Source organism: Spermophilus citellus, assembly GCF_964194105.1.
Source record: "Spermophilus citellus genome assembly, chromosome: 8".
Taxonomy (NCBI): Eukaryota; Metazoa; Chordata; class Mammalia; order Rodentia; family Sciuridae; genus Spermophilus; species Spermophilus citellus.
The window spans coordinates 125,030,884-125,046,033 of NC_138189.1; the positions used below are offsets into that span (position 1 = coordinate 125,030,884).

The following is a 15,150-nucleotide window of genomic DNA, read 5'->3' on the forward strand; positions in this document are numbered from 1 at the left end:
TCAAATCAGAAGATAAAAGTAATGATGCTTGGTAGGCTACTGGAAATCAAGCTGTTATATAAATTCCAAGTACCACCACCACCATCATCATAATCATCATTGACACTGGCAATTTTTTTATCTGTCTGTGATACTGGCCACAAAAAAATCCCTAAATATTAACTTAAATACATAAATATTTTCCCTAATTCAAATAGTTGCATTTTCTTCTTCTCTAAATATTTATTATAACCTATTAGACCATATTACTCCAAAGCCTCCTCAATGAAGGGATAAAGTTGAAGAAGGGACAAAAAGAGAAGCTTTTTGTTGTTGCCTTTGGTAATTTGCTACACGTTCAGAAGCCTTATCACGCCATCACCAAAGTTGTTCTTAACCTTTCTGCTAATCTCTGACTTGATCTTCCAAACCTGCCTCTTGCTCAAGTTGTTTCCATGTCACTGGCCTCCTGTTATCCCTTAAACATACCAAATGTGTTCCAACTTTCTATTTCTTCTCCTGGAACAAACTCTCTGCAGATAAAATTTGACTGCCCCCCAACCCCACTGTTTCCTCCAATCTCTCTTGCAGCATTTTATTCCTACTTGAGTAGAATCGGGCATCTGTCATGTCATGTAGAAATCTGGCATTTGTGAACTTTGCTCTTTTCTCCCTCTCTCACCACATATGGACCCTTCTCCCCCTGGTTTGTTCCCTCCTTCTTTGTATTTATTGCCTACCCAAAATGGAAGAGGCGGTATAACCAATAAAATTTTGCTAAAACAATGGACTAAGGGATGCAGGAGTACACATGGCAATGATCGGAAGATTGAGACAGAAAGAAAATGAAATTACATAAAGTCCTGGTACAACTAAGTCCTGCAATAAATAAAGTTGGCTATTCCTTAGAGTCATTACACTTGGAGGTGAGCCTTGGTTGTGCATTTTGGAGATCTTAATTTAGCCGATGGCTATGACCCTTCCTTGTTTACTTTCAGCTCTCTCCAGATATTTTCATGCAAAATTAGAAATGGGGGGGGATCCTGGGAGAGCAGATGATTTATTACCTAGCTCCAGCTGCATTTAGGCTAACCAGGGAACTCTATGGCTGCAGTGCTTGTAGGAAGGAGCACAGTTTCTAAAATTCTTGATTGGGTATTTGGAGACTACTCTGTAGCCTTAAAGGAATTATCAGAATAGAAGAGGGCTACTTCTGCTAGCAATCACAGCAGGTTAAATGGAGAAAATGACACCTTCTCACAGCTCAGGGAGAGGAGACATTCTCAAAACAGAAAATGACTACAAATAAATATAGCAAATTCCACAAGAGGTCATCAAACTTAACTAAACTGAAGCCAATTATTTTATCTGCAATTATACAGGGACTCCCTACCACCACCAAGGGAATCATAGTACTGTTTGGAATTTCCTGTTAGAAATTTCAAAAAGGAAGTTCTTGCTTCTAGCATCTCAAGTAAAACAACACAACGGTTTATGTATTCCCATAAATAAAATTTGTTTCCTCCTCAATAAATTATTTATTTCATGTTCAAACTCTGGAATGCCAGATTGTTATGTGGCAAATTAAGCAGATGATTTGAGACTTACAAATGAGATGAGTGCTTTATTCTTAATGCCAAAATCCATAACAAGGCCAGATACTTATATTTTATTTTTTGTGGTCCTGGGGATGGAACCCAGGGCCTTTCACATGATAGGCAAGCACTACACCCTGGAGCTAAATCCCAAACCCCAGGCAATATAATTTAAACAATATGAAACTTTTAATTCTAACGAAGCAAGCAGAATGTGAAATTTCTTCATTAGCTCTCTTCCTAACAATAGTTAGACTTTTTGAAAACTAATTTATTAGGTGTCAGAGACAGTCAATGTTGTATCCTCAGTGTTAATTATAATCATTCAATAAATCCTGAATATCTGATCCATAACTCTATGATAACCTTTGTAACAATCTTGTTCACAAAGTTTATGGGATGTAGTTAGTGTGTTACTCATGCATATAAACTCTAGGTGGATATTTCTCTGTTGCAGAATTGAGAAAAGGTTTTTCACTTGCTCAGTTTATTGTGTATGCAAGGTAGAAAACAAATTTGAAGACACATCTGTCTTATTCAAATGTCTACCCTTGACCAAGCTGCAAAAATGCCTTAAGTAGGTAATTCTGATTTCTGTTAACTGGCTATGAAAAGTGCCATGTAAATTCTGTTTACATGAATTAATCTATTTAAAGGGATTTTTTTTTATAATCATCATGGTTTTTTTTTTTTTACTCTTTAAAGACACAAAGGATAAAGTTCTCCTTTATGAGTCATACCCTGAAATATCTCATGCTTCATAATTCAACTCGATTTGCACAGTGAAGTGGCTGCTCTCTTGACTCTTAAACTCTACCTTTTTACTGTCTTCCATTCAGCCTTTCCTCCCTCCTCAATTCTTTGCTTATTTTTTGAGAAGACAATGTGGCAGTCCTTTTCTGGAACAATTAGCTTTGTTTCTGTGCAGATCCAGAGCTATTTTGGGCTGGAGAACACCCACATAATTGATACACAAAGACTGTTCCAGGATATAGCTTTCCTGACCCTGCAGAGAAAGCCTGTCATTTACATTACAATTCAGATTCTAGGCACAGTACTTTTTCCACAGTGACTTTTGCCTGTAAATGGCCATTGCCCTGCCCCACCCTTACCTTGTACACATCCAGCTCTCCACACTGTTGGTCAAAACGAGTGTAGAGGGCATTGAGCATGGTGATGACCTGCAGTGGTGAGCACTGGGAGCAGATGGCAGTGAACCCAACAATGTCTGAGAAAAGCATGGTGACATTACTGAATTTCTTGGCTTGCACCATCTGCCCTTGCCACAGTTGTTGAGCCACCTCAGAGGGGAATATAGAGCACAGAAGGTCTACTGTCTTTTTCTTCTCTTCCTCCAGGGCTTGGTGGGCTTGCTCAAGGGTGGCCTTCAGCTTCCCCAGCCTCTTCTTCAGGCCATCTTGAGCTCGAGCTTGTTCCCCTATCAAGACCACATCCCTCAGTGCGTTGTGAATTGGGATGTCTGATAGATAGAGCCCTCTTCCTGTAAAATCTTCTAATCTGTCCACACAGGGTGACCCCAAGAACAATATTGCACTGGATTCAACAATGTAGATCATTTGGCCTTTGAGATCCATAACCTGCAAAACAAAGGAGAACCCAATTGTTTTGGTTTATTCAAGTTTGCAGCATCTTTCTGAGACAAAAGGAGAGGAAGTACATACAGGGATAATCACTAGGCATTCAAACTCTGTTTTTTAACCTAAAGCAAAAGAACAAAATGCTTTCTAAAGTTACAATTTGGTATGAGTTCTAAAATGCTTGCAGATATTTGAAGAACATTTTGGTGTATGCACTACACAAAAATTATGATTTCCAATGGACAATTCAAAACATTTTGGCTTCAAGGCTTTCTTACCAAGAAGCATGCTGATAATTTTGCTAATATATTCTTTTAATATTTCCCTTACTTCTTCCTTTCTTCCTCTTTCTTTTTTATTCTTTTATTTATTTATTTTTAATTATAGCTGGACACAATACCTTTATTTTATTTATTTTTACATGGTGCTGAGGATTGAACCCAAGGGCCTTACACATGCTAGGTGTGTGCTCTACCACTGAGCCACAACTCCAGTTCATTCGTTTTCTTCCTTCCTTCCTTCCTTCCTTCCTTCCTTCCTTCCTTCCTTCCTTCCTTCCTTCTTTCTTTCTTTCTTTCTTTTTCCTTCTTCCTCCCCCCTTCTCTTCCTTTCTTCCTTCTCCTCATACCCTCTCTCTTTATCTCTACAAGTGATTGAACCTCCCACACCCTGAGCCCCTTTTATGTTTTATTTCGAGAAATAATTTCACTAAACCTGGGCTACCTAAATTGCTAGGCCTACTTAAATTGCTGAGACTGTTCTCAAACTTGCAATTCTCCTGCCTCAGCCTCTAGAACTGCTGGGATTACAAGCATGCACCACTATGCCTGACACTTTTGGTATTATTTATTGGCTAATCTGGAGTTGCGCTTTTTGTATAATTTGTGGTATCCATGAAAAACAGAGTCTTCTTTCCTCCCTCCCTTTTTCTTTTTCTTATCCTTTCTCCCTACCCCACCCTTTTTTAATTTTTTTGCCATCTGTTTTAGCATGCTTTTTTTTCTCTTCCTCTTTTATCATGAGCTACTAATTCCATTTGGTAGATATGGAAGTTTAAAATCCTCAAAGGTAAGATTTTTGCCTTTAAAGAAAGAAATTGTCATGAGAAATCCCACAGAGGTATCTTTTATAAGTCATTATCTCCCAGAGACTTCACTGGGAGAAAGCTGATCCTATAGAAAAAGTAATGTCCCTATTTCAACTTTGCCTGTAGCACTTAACCAATGCTGCCTTTTATAAACTCAAAACAGAGTACCAACCAGCTAGCACAATGGGGGGTTGGAAGAGGTGATCAAGTTGGACCACAGAAAATCGGTGCACATGTGCACAAATATGTATGTGTGTCCACTGAAGCAATTATTTGCAACACAAATATTCTTCAATGGGAGACTGGTTAAATAAAGTAGAACACGATCATCCAATGGAATAGCACAATTTCCAAAAAAGTGAAATAAATCTATACCCAATAATATGAAAGGATGACCAAAACATATTGTTTAGCAAAAAAAGTAATTTTGAAGTAATAATTTTGCTGTAAACAAAAATTTAAATAACTGATATTTTCAAATTTTTGCTCCAAAGAACATCTTTGTGTATTAGCCATTTAAAAACACATGTAGATATGTTAATTTTACTATAAAAGTTAACATTAAAGCTGTTTCAGTTTTGGAAACAGTGGTTGTCCTGGGGTTATAAGCAAAGCGTCTCAGCTTTTTTTTTACACTATCAACTGTGACTGTAAACTTTCTTTCCTGAAACTAAATAATTACCAAAGTTCTCTATCATGATGTGTCAAAACTCATCCCCTACCACACTCTCTGTAGCAATTAATCATATCTATTAAGTATTGATTAAAAATCAATTTAGTGGTTGGGGATGTAGCTGAGACGTAAAGCGTTTGCTTAGCATGTTCAAGGCTCTGTGTCAGATACTCAACACTGCAAAAAACAAACAAATAAATAAACATTCACTTAGTTACCTCTTACAATATGTGGTTTTTCTTTACTTATTATAAAACAATATTTTTATTATTCAAACTAAATTAACTATTTGGTAATTAAAATAATTTTATATAAACACTTATCTAATTTAAATTTAAATACCCAATAAGGATTTTGAAAGGCAAATTATATTCAATAAATATTTGTGAATTAATGAATCAAGTAAGCAAGTAAATGAATGCAGAAAGGATTTTGAAATCATTACAGCCTCAGAAGGGAGTTGTTTTAGACATAAATGTGTAATCAAAACATTTGAAGTGATGCAATGGTTTTTAGTACTCAAATATGAAATAACAATTTATATGAAAGATAATATTGTGCTTTCCTTACCCTTGAAGCTTTCTTCACAGAGTTGTCCCATCTCCTCACTCGTATGACAAATTGCATATTCAACATTGTCATGATCCCACTAAAGGTTTGGTTGATTTTTGGAGTCAGAATTTCAAAGTATTCTTCAAAATTTGGCTTTCCTTGAAAGTCCCTCCTGTTCATCAGTCTTCTAATGCCATTGCCAAGTTGCAGAATGGTCAGATCTTTGTCAAACATGAAATGGAATGGGAAGGTCTTACAGAAGAGCGATGCGGGGATCACCAGGGAGGACTGGGGTTTCCCGGGGGACAGAGACGGTTTGGTGCTTTTCACGTGGACAGAGTATAACAAATAGGGCTGATTGACGAATTCCGTGCAATCACTCCGGAAACAGGGAGGCATCAAGGACACGTCCACTTCGGTCTCATACAGTGTGTGAGCAGCTGCCTTAATGACACCGGGAAGGATCAGGGATGTGATTTTCTTGGGGAAGAAATAGTAAACATTTAAGAAATCATGCTCCTTATCCAGGCATAGAATGGAGGCATCTTCAAGCCTGCCCTTCTTTTCTGCTTCCTGGCAATGGCTGCTCTGTTTCAGGAGGGTGCTGAAGCTGTTTAAAAAATCTTTCAGGGTGCCTCCAACCACGCCGAGTATGTGTTCATCTTCCTCATAGCAAATTTTAAAGAGCTCTTCACCGAGAGATTCTCTGATGTTCTCCGCTGGAACCCCTGACAACACAGAGCACATGTCACTCCTATTTTCAACCTGGTTTCATTTGCTTATTTAGTTTCCTCTTTATCTATTTCCTCTAATAAGAGCTCCAACCAAAATCAAATAACTAGAGTCAAATTATCAATACCGCTTAGCTTCTAAAATTCTGGTAAAAATTCTGAGTAAAAATCCTCAGATTATCTTTTTAAATGACCAATTTAGTGTAATAAACTACCTTTTAATCTCTCTTAACTATAAGACAACAATTAGAATCTCAGGATTAAGTCCACTTAGGAAAAAGCCTTCCCATCTCTCCATTAATGACAAAAACCTTATGAAATGCCTCACCTCTCAGAGGACCTCCTGTAGTGTGTCAAACACTGGAATCAGTTTAATATCAATGGCAGTGAGACTCAATTTTGTGTGGAGATAATTATAAAGCATTTTTTCCCTCTGAGCAGAATGAATCCTTGTTATTTAATATTACCTGGATGAATATTTGCTTGAAATATATTATTTACTTTCTACAGCTTCTCCTTCCAAAACCTCTGTGTATTATATTTTCTCCTCCGTGATGTAGGAAAAAATAACACTAACCACTTCAAGACACTATTGTGATATGTGGAGATGATGCTTAGAATAATATAGGGCTCCTAAGATGGGCTCAATATAAATTAGCCATTATTATCATAATTCTGTACAAATTGTACTTTTAGAAAGAGGCAACCTCTTGGTCCATGTATTCAAATTTGAAAAAGGCAGTAGAATAGTCACTCGTCTATTTTTTCCCCCAAGCTAGTTATTAACGTGGGAACACTGAAAACCCTTTCTCCCATGATTGATTTCAACCTTTAAAAACATTCTTTATTTTACCTTGTTGAGCAGAATTTCTTGTGTATAAATTAGAAATGCTTGGGCTCAAGACCAAAGCCTGTGAATGTCTGTAAGTCAGTTTCCCATTTCTCAGTCAATAATGATGATAAAAAGAGGACATGTTTGAGGTCAAACAATAACATATAATACATCACATTACATTAACACAATGTAAAATATTGACCACTTCACCCACAAGTAAATATAAGTATTTTGAAGAAAATATTTCTATTACCTGCTGCAATTGCTTGATCTGCAATTATTTTTTCAAAGTCTTCTCTTTCTAAAAATCTCCTGGAAATAATTCAATATCTTAAATTATAAAATGATACATGAATGCTAAAAATTCATATTATAGGAAACATATAGAAATTATGACAGGTAATAGCTTTGCAGAAACAAATTTTGTCTAGCAACTTTGCAGGAACAGAGCAGTGACATGTACAGTCCAAAGCAATGTTGGGAAAGTCCAAACTGTATGTGAACTGCACATGACATAGACATAGATATATTAAAGCATATTTGCTTTTGATGTTTATTTTACATAGACTAATACTAAAGGAAATATGCACTGGCAGAGAACCAGGAGTGTGACTTGCTCAAGAAGAGGTAATGGGGGCTGAGATGTGACTGAGTGGTAAAAAGCTTGCTTAGCATGTGTGAGGCCCTGGGTTCAATTCTAGTAACCCCAGCCCTCCCACACAAAGATAGTAATAAATCTTCAGAGTTTTCTTATCATCTATCTAAAAAAAAATCCACATATAGAGGGATTTTACTTTTAAGTATCACTGTTGCTTTGCTGTTTTTTTTCCTTAAGCAAATACACAGTATTTTTTCTTTTTGGGTTTAGAGCTGTACATATTTATCTCAGACATCATCAAATTATACTTTCATTCTTACTCTTGTATAGAAAATTAGTAACTGAGAAATATAGTATTTAATCAAACTGCACTTATTTTTATAGCACAGAAACTGATAACCTAATAGCAGACATTCTAATTAATAAAAATTATTTCAGTAATTTCAACAGGATAACCTGTCAATTTGTTAAGTTTTAGTGTGGTCATTATGTCACTCAGGTAGGTTGCTCAGAGAGCTTTTGCTTTGTTTCTTCTTCTGGGATCTTCTAACTAATCATAGCATCATTTGTATGAATTCATGGGGAGGGTGAATTTCTGACACCCATGATATGATTATAACAAAATCTACTAAGTTACTGAAGCATATTAAAAGACACCCAAGGTTCTATTTGTGGTTCAATTTGCCATTAGATGAATCATTAGATGAATCAATCAGGAAAATTTAAAATTTTAAATATAATTTCAATACAATGTTGAGGAGTTTTCACAAGGAAATATGTTCAAGAGGGAAACTGGGCAGTTCAGTAATTTGTCATATAAAGGTATACTAGTTATAACTATTTACAATACTAGGTAAAAATATTTTATCTAAGTGGGTTGAAAATCACCCTATGATTTATTTATGTATGCATGTATAAACATATGAATATGTGTGTATTATTATATGAAATTTGGATCTAGAGATCCCCAAATCACTTGTTAGATATTTGTCTATATTAATCAATTTTTTTTCATAAAGAATGAGAGCAGATATCCTCACCCTGTGCTCTCCTTCCTTCCTTCCTTCATTTGTTTTTTGAATCAGGGATTGAACCTAGGGGAACTTAATCATTGAGCCACATCTCCAGTCCTTTTTAAATTTAATTTAATTTATTTTATTTTTAAATTTTGAGAAAGGGCCTTGCTAAGGTGCTGAGGCTGGCTTTGCTCTTGCGATCTCCCGCCTCCACTGCTGGAGCAAGCTGCTGTCAATGCTGCCATTTCCCCAGCACCCATGATACGAGATGCGAACAGAGGTTAGTTTGTCCAAAGAGCACATAGTGCAATTCATGCACCTGAATTTCTTCAAAATTCATCTTCAAAAAATACAAGCAGTCATAATCACTTGCATGTGTACCAGCAAATGCATGTATGCAACACACACACACACACACACACACACACACACATTATACATACCCTATCCATGAATTCATACAAATGATGCTGTGATTAAAAGATCCCAGAAGAAGAAACAAAGCAAAAGCTCTCTGAGCAACCAACCTGAGTGACATAATGACTACAATAAAACTCATTCTCTTAAACAGTAGTGGGGTGGGGGATGAAGAACTTCGGTCAAGGGCAATTTCCTGTTTAATATATTGGGTATTTTTGTTGTTGTTGTTGTTTGTTTTTCAAGTTCCAGAAAATAGTAAGCCTCATAAAAAAGGGTTAAGTTGTGTATATCCATTGGCAAACAGAGAACAGTGAAAATGATTTGTGACTTGTCAATGAGCAAGTGAGGGAGAGAAACAGAAACAAAAAGAGGAGTGCCCAAAACTTAAAAAAAAAAAAAAAGCAGAGCAAAGAAGAGCCATTTTGCTCATACACAAAGCAATCCTAAGATTAACAATCCAATTAACAATTGTTAACAATTAACAATTATATCTTTTAAAAGGACAGTTATCTTTTTGTCCTGTAAGAAATAGGGAAAGTGGTAAACTGTTTTTTAAGATTTCCAAATAAAATGATTGTTGTTTATTAAGTTGTGAGATTTATTTTAAGAGATATGGCCCTGGGAACACATCCTTTCTGCATATTTGCCTGTGGTTGTCAGAATATTTCAGGATGCAAAGCCCTAAGAATAAATTTCCAGTGAACTGGCTGCCAAGGACTTAAGCAGACAGACACAGTAGCAGGGCAAGAATGACTTGTGGCTATCTTATCAGTCTGACTGAGAATTAAGGTCAGAGGCCTTCTGGAATGCTTTTCATATCACTCGTGTAAACAAAGCTTCTGTCAGACACATAGATTCACACTCTCTCCTTCTGAACCTCTCCCTGACCCCATCTTGGCTTATTTCTGCTGCCTGTAGCCAGGGACCAGTCAGTCAGCCAGGAAAATTAAGCCCAGATAATCCACAGGACAGATTATCCACTCACGGGTAGGAGATAATATGAATGCATTTATAAAATATCCCAATGATGGTAACTGCTTTGCAACGTTCCAGTGTTCAATTCTGCAAATCTAACTCAAATATTTATTGTATTATTGACAAATTAAGTTATCCTTGAAATTTCAAGGTATCAGAAATAGTGTTGATCAAATTATTCACCAGCCATAAAGGTGCTGAGAAATGGATACATGTCAGCTTAAAAAAGAAATGTTGCCTTACATTAAGTCTCCTCCAAAATCTTTTCAAGGAAAATTTTAAAAGAGAGTACACACATACACACAGAATATGATCATATTCACCAGAGCAGCCAAACTGGTTATGAGAATGCTGATACTGAAGAACTTCCTTAAGAATTAGTAAGTAACTTAGCTTCTTCCCCAAGCCTGGGTCCTCCTCCTCTTACCATCTTGATACTTCTACCTTCTCTGATACATTTGCTAAAGATTGAACATTTTGAAATATGTGTGTTAGGGTAAGAGTGCCTGCTGGCACACTACTTGGACCTCTGTTCTGATTTCTTTCTGTCTATGCCTTACCAAATATTTTGCTAAATACTTCCTAAGTATTTTACACATAACCCCTTAGTATATATGAAAGTATAAACCTTATGGGAGCTTGTTGAAAGTAGAAGTATATGGAAACATGGTTAAAATCATGAGCTGTAAAAAAAACCCAAGCTGAATTTCAGCTCTGCTTTCTCCTACATAGTTGTAAAATCCTAAAACTTTTGCATAAACCCTAATTTAGTCTTCTATGAAATGTGAAAAATAAATGCACTTACTTTCAAATTAGTAGCTGCTAAAATACTTAGCCCATTTCTGGCATATTGATGCATGCAGTAAGTACTGGCTACTTTCAGTCATATTAGTAGTTATAACAGGGAGTTCACAGAACAAAAGTGGTTCAACTTACCTGCTTTCTTTTATTTTATGCTTTGCCAATGTTCTCTGAAGTGCAAGGTTCAGCCGTTCAAACTGGAAATTGAAAAGAAATGTTTTAAACATTTCCTTACCTAACAACTCATTTGAAAAATGCAGATTTTAAAAATTTCATTCTGAAGGTTTCTAAAAAAAACTGAATGATTTAATATAGTGGGTTTACACTTGGAAGCTGGGACTGGTTGCTATGTGTTCTTCTAACTTGGGAAGAAACAAGGAGCTCAGACTAATGTGAGTTTGGCTGTGTGGTTGTACACAGGCTTTGCCTCTTTACCCATGATCTCACTAACAACCACAGGACAATAAAACTGAGTCTGAGTCTAAACAGAAGACTCCAGTTTGGTAATGTCAAGTCTTCTATAGAATCCATAGGCATCATTCATTGGTTCAGGAAATTCCCCTAGATATCCTGCCACTACTTTAACCACAGCATCAAGTAACTCATTATGTCTCTCCAGTACACTACTAATGCTTTTCTTGGACTTTTTTTAAAACTTTCTTATTTAGGAAAATGAGTTCTGATCCAAAATGGAAAAGCTGGAATACATCTGCTTCACCAAACTCAGCTATAGTAGGAAGAGGGACCATTCCTCCTCCCTCTCTTATAAGGACAGCAAAGGTTAGAAGAAAATGACCAATTTTTTATTCCATGCTGGCAATGAGAAGATCATGAAACACCAAAAAGGGTCTTGGCTGAAAGACACAAAGGGATAGCCCTGAGGAAGAGGAAGAAAAAATATTCCAGTGACAGAATTGTTTGCATTTCTCTCCTCATAGCCCATCAGGAGTTCCTGATTCAGGATAGGTGTAGCTCATTGATTGAGCACTTACCTAGCAAGTGCAAGGCCCTGGGTTTGATCCCCAGTGCCAGAAACAAAACAAACAAAAAAACCTTCTTGATCAGAGCAGCAATTCATATATAAACAAGATGATTCAACTTATTTTAGTTTGGAAATAATTTGTAAGAAATTCTAAGAGTAACATTCTATACTTGACTATAACACTTCTCTAATAAAATTTTACAGATTAAGCATTCAAGACTTTGACTAGTGAACAGAAGGAATGTAACTCATTCATTCAATAAATATGTATATTCTATCTCCTATGAGCAAGTGCTATTCTAGGTTGTGCACTCATCCCAGTGGAAGAGACAGGTAATAAAAGTACAAAAAAAAAAAAAAAACTGAGTAGCAAACACTATGAAGGAAAACTGAGACCTCATTCACAAAGGCAGCAACCCTGAATTATTGATGAAATTTTTCCGTATTAATATATTTTGCAGAAAGAAAGAAAGAACTCAAGCCCATGGTTTCGTGGATTTATATCCATTTCAACACTCTGTTATTAGTGCTATCAGGGTAATGTTCTGCTCTTGAGAAATTCAGCTTATTCAGTACTCTGCATGATGAACCTCATTTACTGTCTCACCAGTTGAACTAGCACCTGTGTTATGAATGCACTCTGAATGAAAATTTCATGAATAATTGCTATTTGAGGCAACATGGATGTGACTTTGGATGGCTAGAAACTCTGACTTTTCGATGGTCAGAATTTCATTGTCATAGTTTTTGGATGTCACTACTTCAATTGGTTTTTCACTTGTATACAATTTTTAATAGACCAAGTATACTTGAATTCATAAGGGTAAATTATAACATTTCTCCTTTTTTTTCTCCTTACAACCCAATATTCTGGAACATATGTAGAACCCCATGATTCTCTTCATATCCTCTTCTTCTCTAGATCTGTGATATGGGGTAAAACCATTTATGTGAGCATATCTAATGCAATTGATTCAATTCAGAAAATGGATCTCATTTGCTACAACTAAGGCTCAAACTCCATTAAAGCTCCTTAGACTCTATGCCTGAGGAGCTCACAGGATTATCAGGGGGCAACATCTATGAAAAAAATAAACAAACAATATAATAGTAAAAGACCAATAAATGAGATGCAAAGAGTTTTTCATGACTCCAATTATGTTTTTCTAAGTTTAAACTGGTATTTTAACTTTATGTGCTTTCATTTTTTTTCAGACAAAAATTACAAATTTGGATGTAATGATAAGACCTTTTAAACTCAAATATTCCACTACTCTGGAAGAACAGCTCCCATTGTAAATTTTCTAATGATAATGAATTTTAATACTTGCCATCCCTCACAAAAACGCAATCAAAGAGTTAAATCTGATTACCTAAAATAAGAACTATGATGTCAAATACTATTTGAGTTTCTTCCTTTGGATTATTGATAGAACTGAAACTAAAACAGGCTGAACATTAAATCTGTCAATTTGAAAAAGAAACAGTGAAAAATAGAGGTATATATCAAAGACAAGCAGATGTTTGGACAGCCAATGATGAAATTCAGATTGATTAGTACACTTTTCAACTGTTTTCATCAATGGGGCATTTACTGTCATATGGCAAATGACCTCAGATAGATAAGAAGAAGAGTAATACTTCTTCCTACTATAATTCCTGTAGCCTTGTCCTCTCTGCTACATGACACTAGTCAATTCTTTGAGTATTTTTGTGAGTTCATGAAAAAACAACACAGTTTATTCTAAATAAAGAGAAAGCAAAAATATAACTTATATTTCATATTCCACCCTGGCATTTCAGAACATTTCATTAGGAAAAAAAGTAGGGCAGTTTATAGTGGCCCACATGTCTCAAATAATAACAGAATTCACACAATCCTGTGACTTCTCTAAGAGAGAGGGAGAGAAATGGAACATGGACATCCATTGAAAAGGTTTCAGAAGGTCACAGAATCTCTAGCTTGGACAGTTGTTGAAGGTATTTCCAATACCTTTAAAGCCAGCTCATAAAAACTCAAATGATGATTGCTTCTTCACATGATAGACACCAAACAAAGCTATAAGGAACACAAAGAGCCAGGGAAATGTGACAAAACTGAAGAACAAAATAAATGTTTAATAACCTACCATCAAGAAACAAGGAACTACGAATTACTTGACAAGAAATTCAAAATAACAATGTTTGCTCAGTAAGGTATAAGATAGCACAAATAGACAAAGTCAAGAAAACTTTGTGAACAAACGGAGAATAAAAGAAAAGGAGTAGAAAATGTAAAAAATAAACCAAACAGAAATTCCAGAGTTCAATAACATATTAACTAAACTGACAAATTCAATAAAGAGTTTTAGTAGCAGATTTGATAGAGCAAAAGAATCTGCAAATTCAAAGACAAGTCATTTGAAACTACTCATTAGAAGATCAAAAAGGAAAAAGAATGAGGAGAATTTATGGGCCTTTTGGAACACTATCAAGTGAATCAGAATGTTTCAAAAAGAGATTCCAACATGTATATATTCTTAATGTAGCACTTCAAAATTTATCCAACAAAATAATAAAGCTAACGTGACAGAACTCAGGGAAAGGATGGAAGCAATCCAATTTTCTCATAATCACCATCTGTTCACCTCTGCGCATTTCACTCTATGCTTGGAAATAAGAGTATTAACCACTTCTCAGACTATGATACAAACACTCCTTGAGAAGGGCTATATTTCTCATCCTAGCCAAAGCTGGTTGTCTAATGACTGAAGAGGAGTAAACATAATTAAATATTTCCATTTCAATGATAATAAGCCAAAATACTATAGTGATAATATAATATTTGTAGTAAGCTCCCTCAACTTTCCTCTAGTTCTGATGCATCTTCCTTTAAGCATCAATTTGTCTCCTCTTTCTTTTTTTTTAAATCAGTTACTGCTCTAACCACTGAAAGCTGCTTGATTTTGGTTAAGTCACTAAATTTCTCTGATACTTCCTGCCTGCAGGTGGAGGGAGTTTTCTTTGAAATTCCTTTTATATCTAAATGTCAGTGAGTCTGGGTTCTTTGGTGCTCTGCATCAGTAAAAGGTTGATTTTTGTATTAATTAAAATTATCAACATATTATGATAGCTGAATTATGACTATGTCAATGTCCAACTTTATAGATTAAGTGAGTTTATATAAACCTATGAATATCAAAAAGGGATGAAGGTATCATAAGGATTTTCAACTGCTCTTCTCTTTAGTCCTACAGGGAGAGAGGAGCTCTCCACCTCCATTTCTTAAATATTTGACTTCCTTTGGCAAATACCTTGTTCTAAAGTTT

The 15,150-nt window shown here is 35.6% G+C and overlaps 1 protein-coding gene across 5 annotated transcripts in view; it reads right to left on the reverse strand.

Annotated features, from left to right (window-relative positions):
* Nucleotides 1-15,150, reverse strand: part of GUCY1A1 (guanylate cyclase 1 soluble subunit alpha 1) — a 60,714-nt gene that overhangs the window by 11,119 nt on the left and 34,445 nt on the right. For all 5 annotated transcript variants that reach the window (XM_081304960.1, XM_081304959.1, XM_081304958.1 and 2 more), the window contains 4 exons: nucleotides 10,996-11,057; nucleotides 7,304-7,362; nucleotides 5,503-6,212; nucleotides 2,687-3,172 (listed from right to left, as the gene is read on the reverse strand). In XM_081304960.1, the coding sequence (XP_081161086.1) occupies nucleotides 2,687-3,172; nucleotides 5,503-6,212; nucleotides 7,304-7,362; nucleotides 10,996-11,057 (1,317 nt within the window). The remainder of the gene's footprint in view (nucleotides 1-2,686; nucleotides 3,173-5,502; nucleotides 6,213-7,303; nucleotides 7,363-10,995; nucleotides 11,058-15,150) is intronic.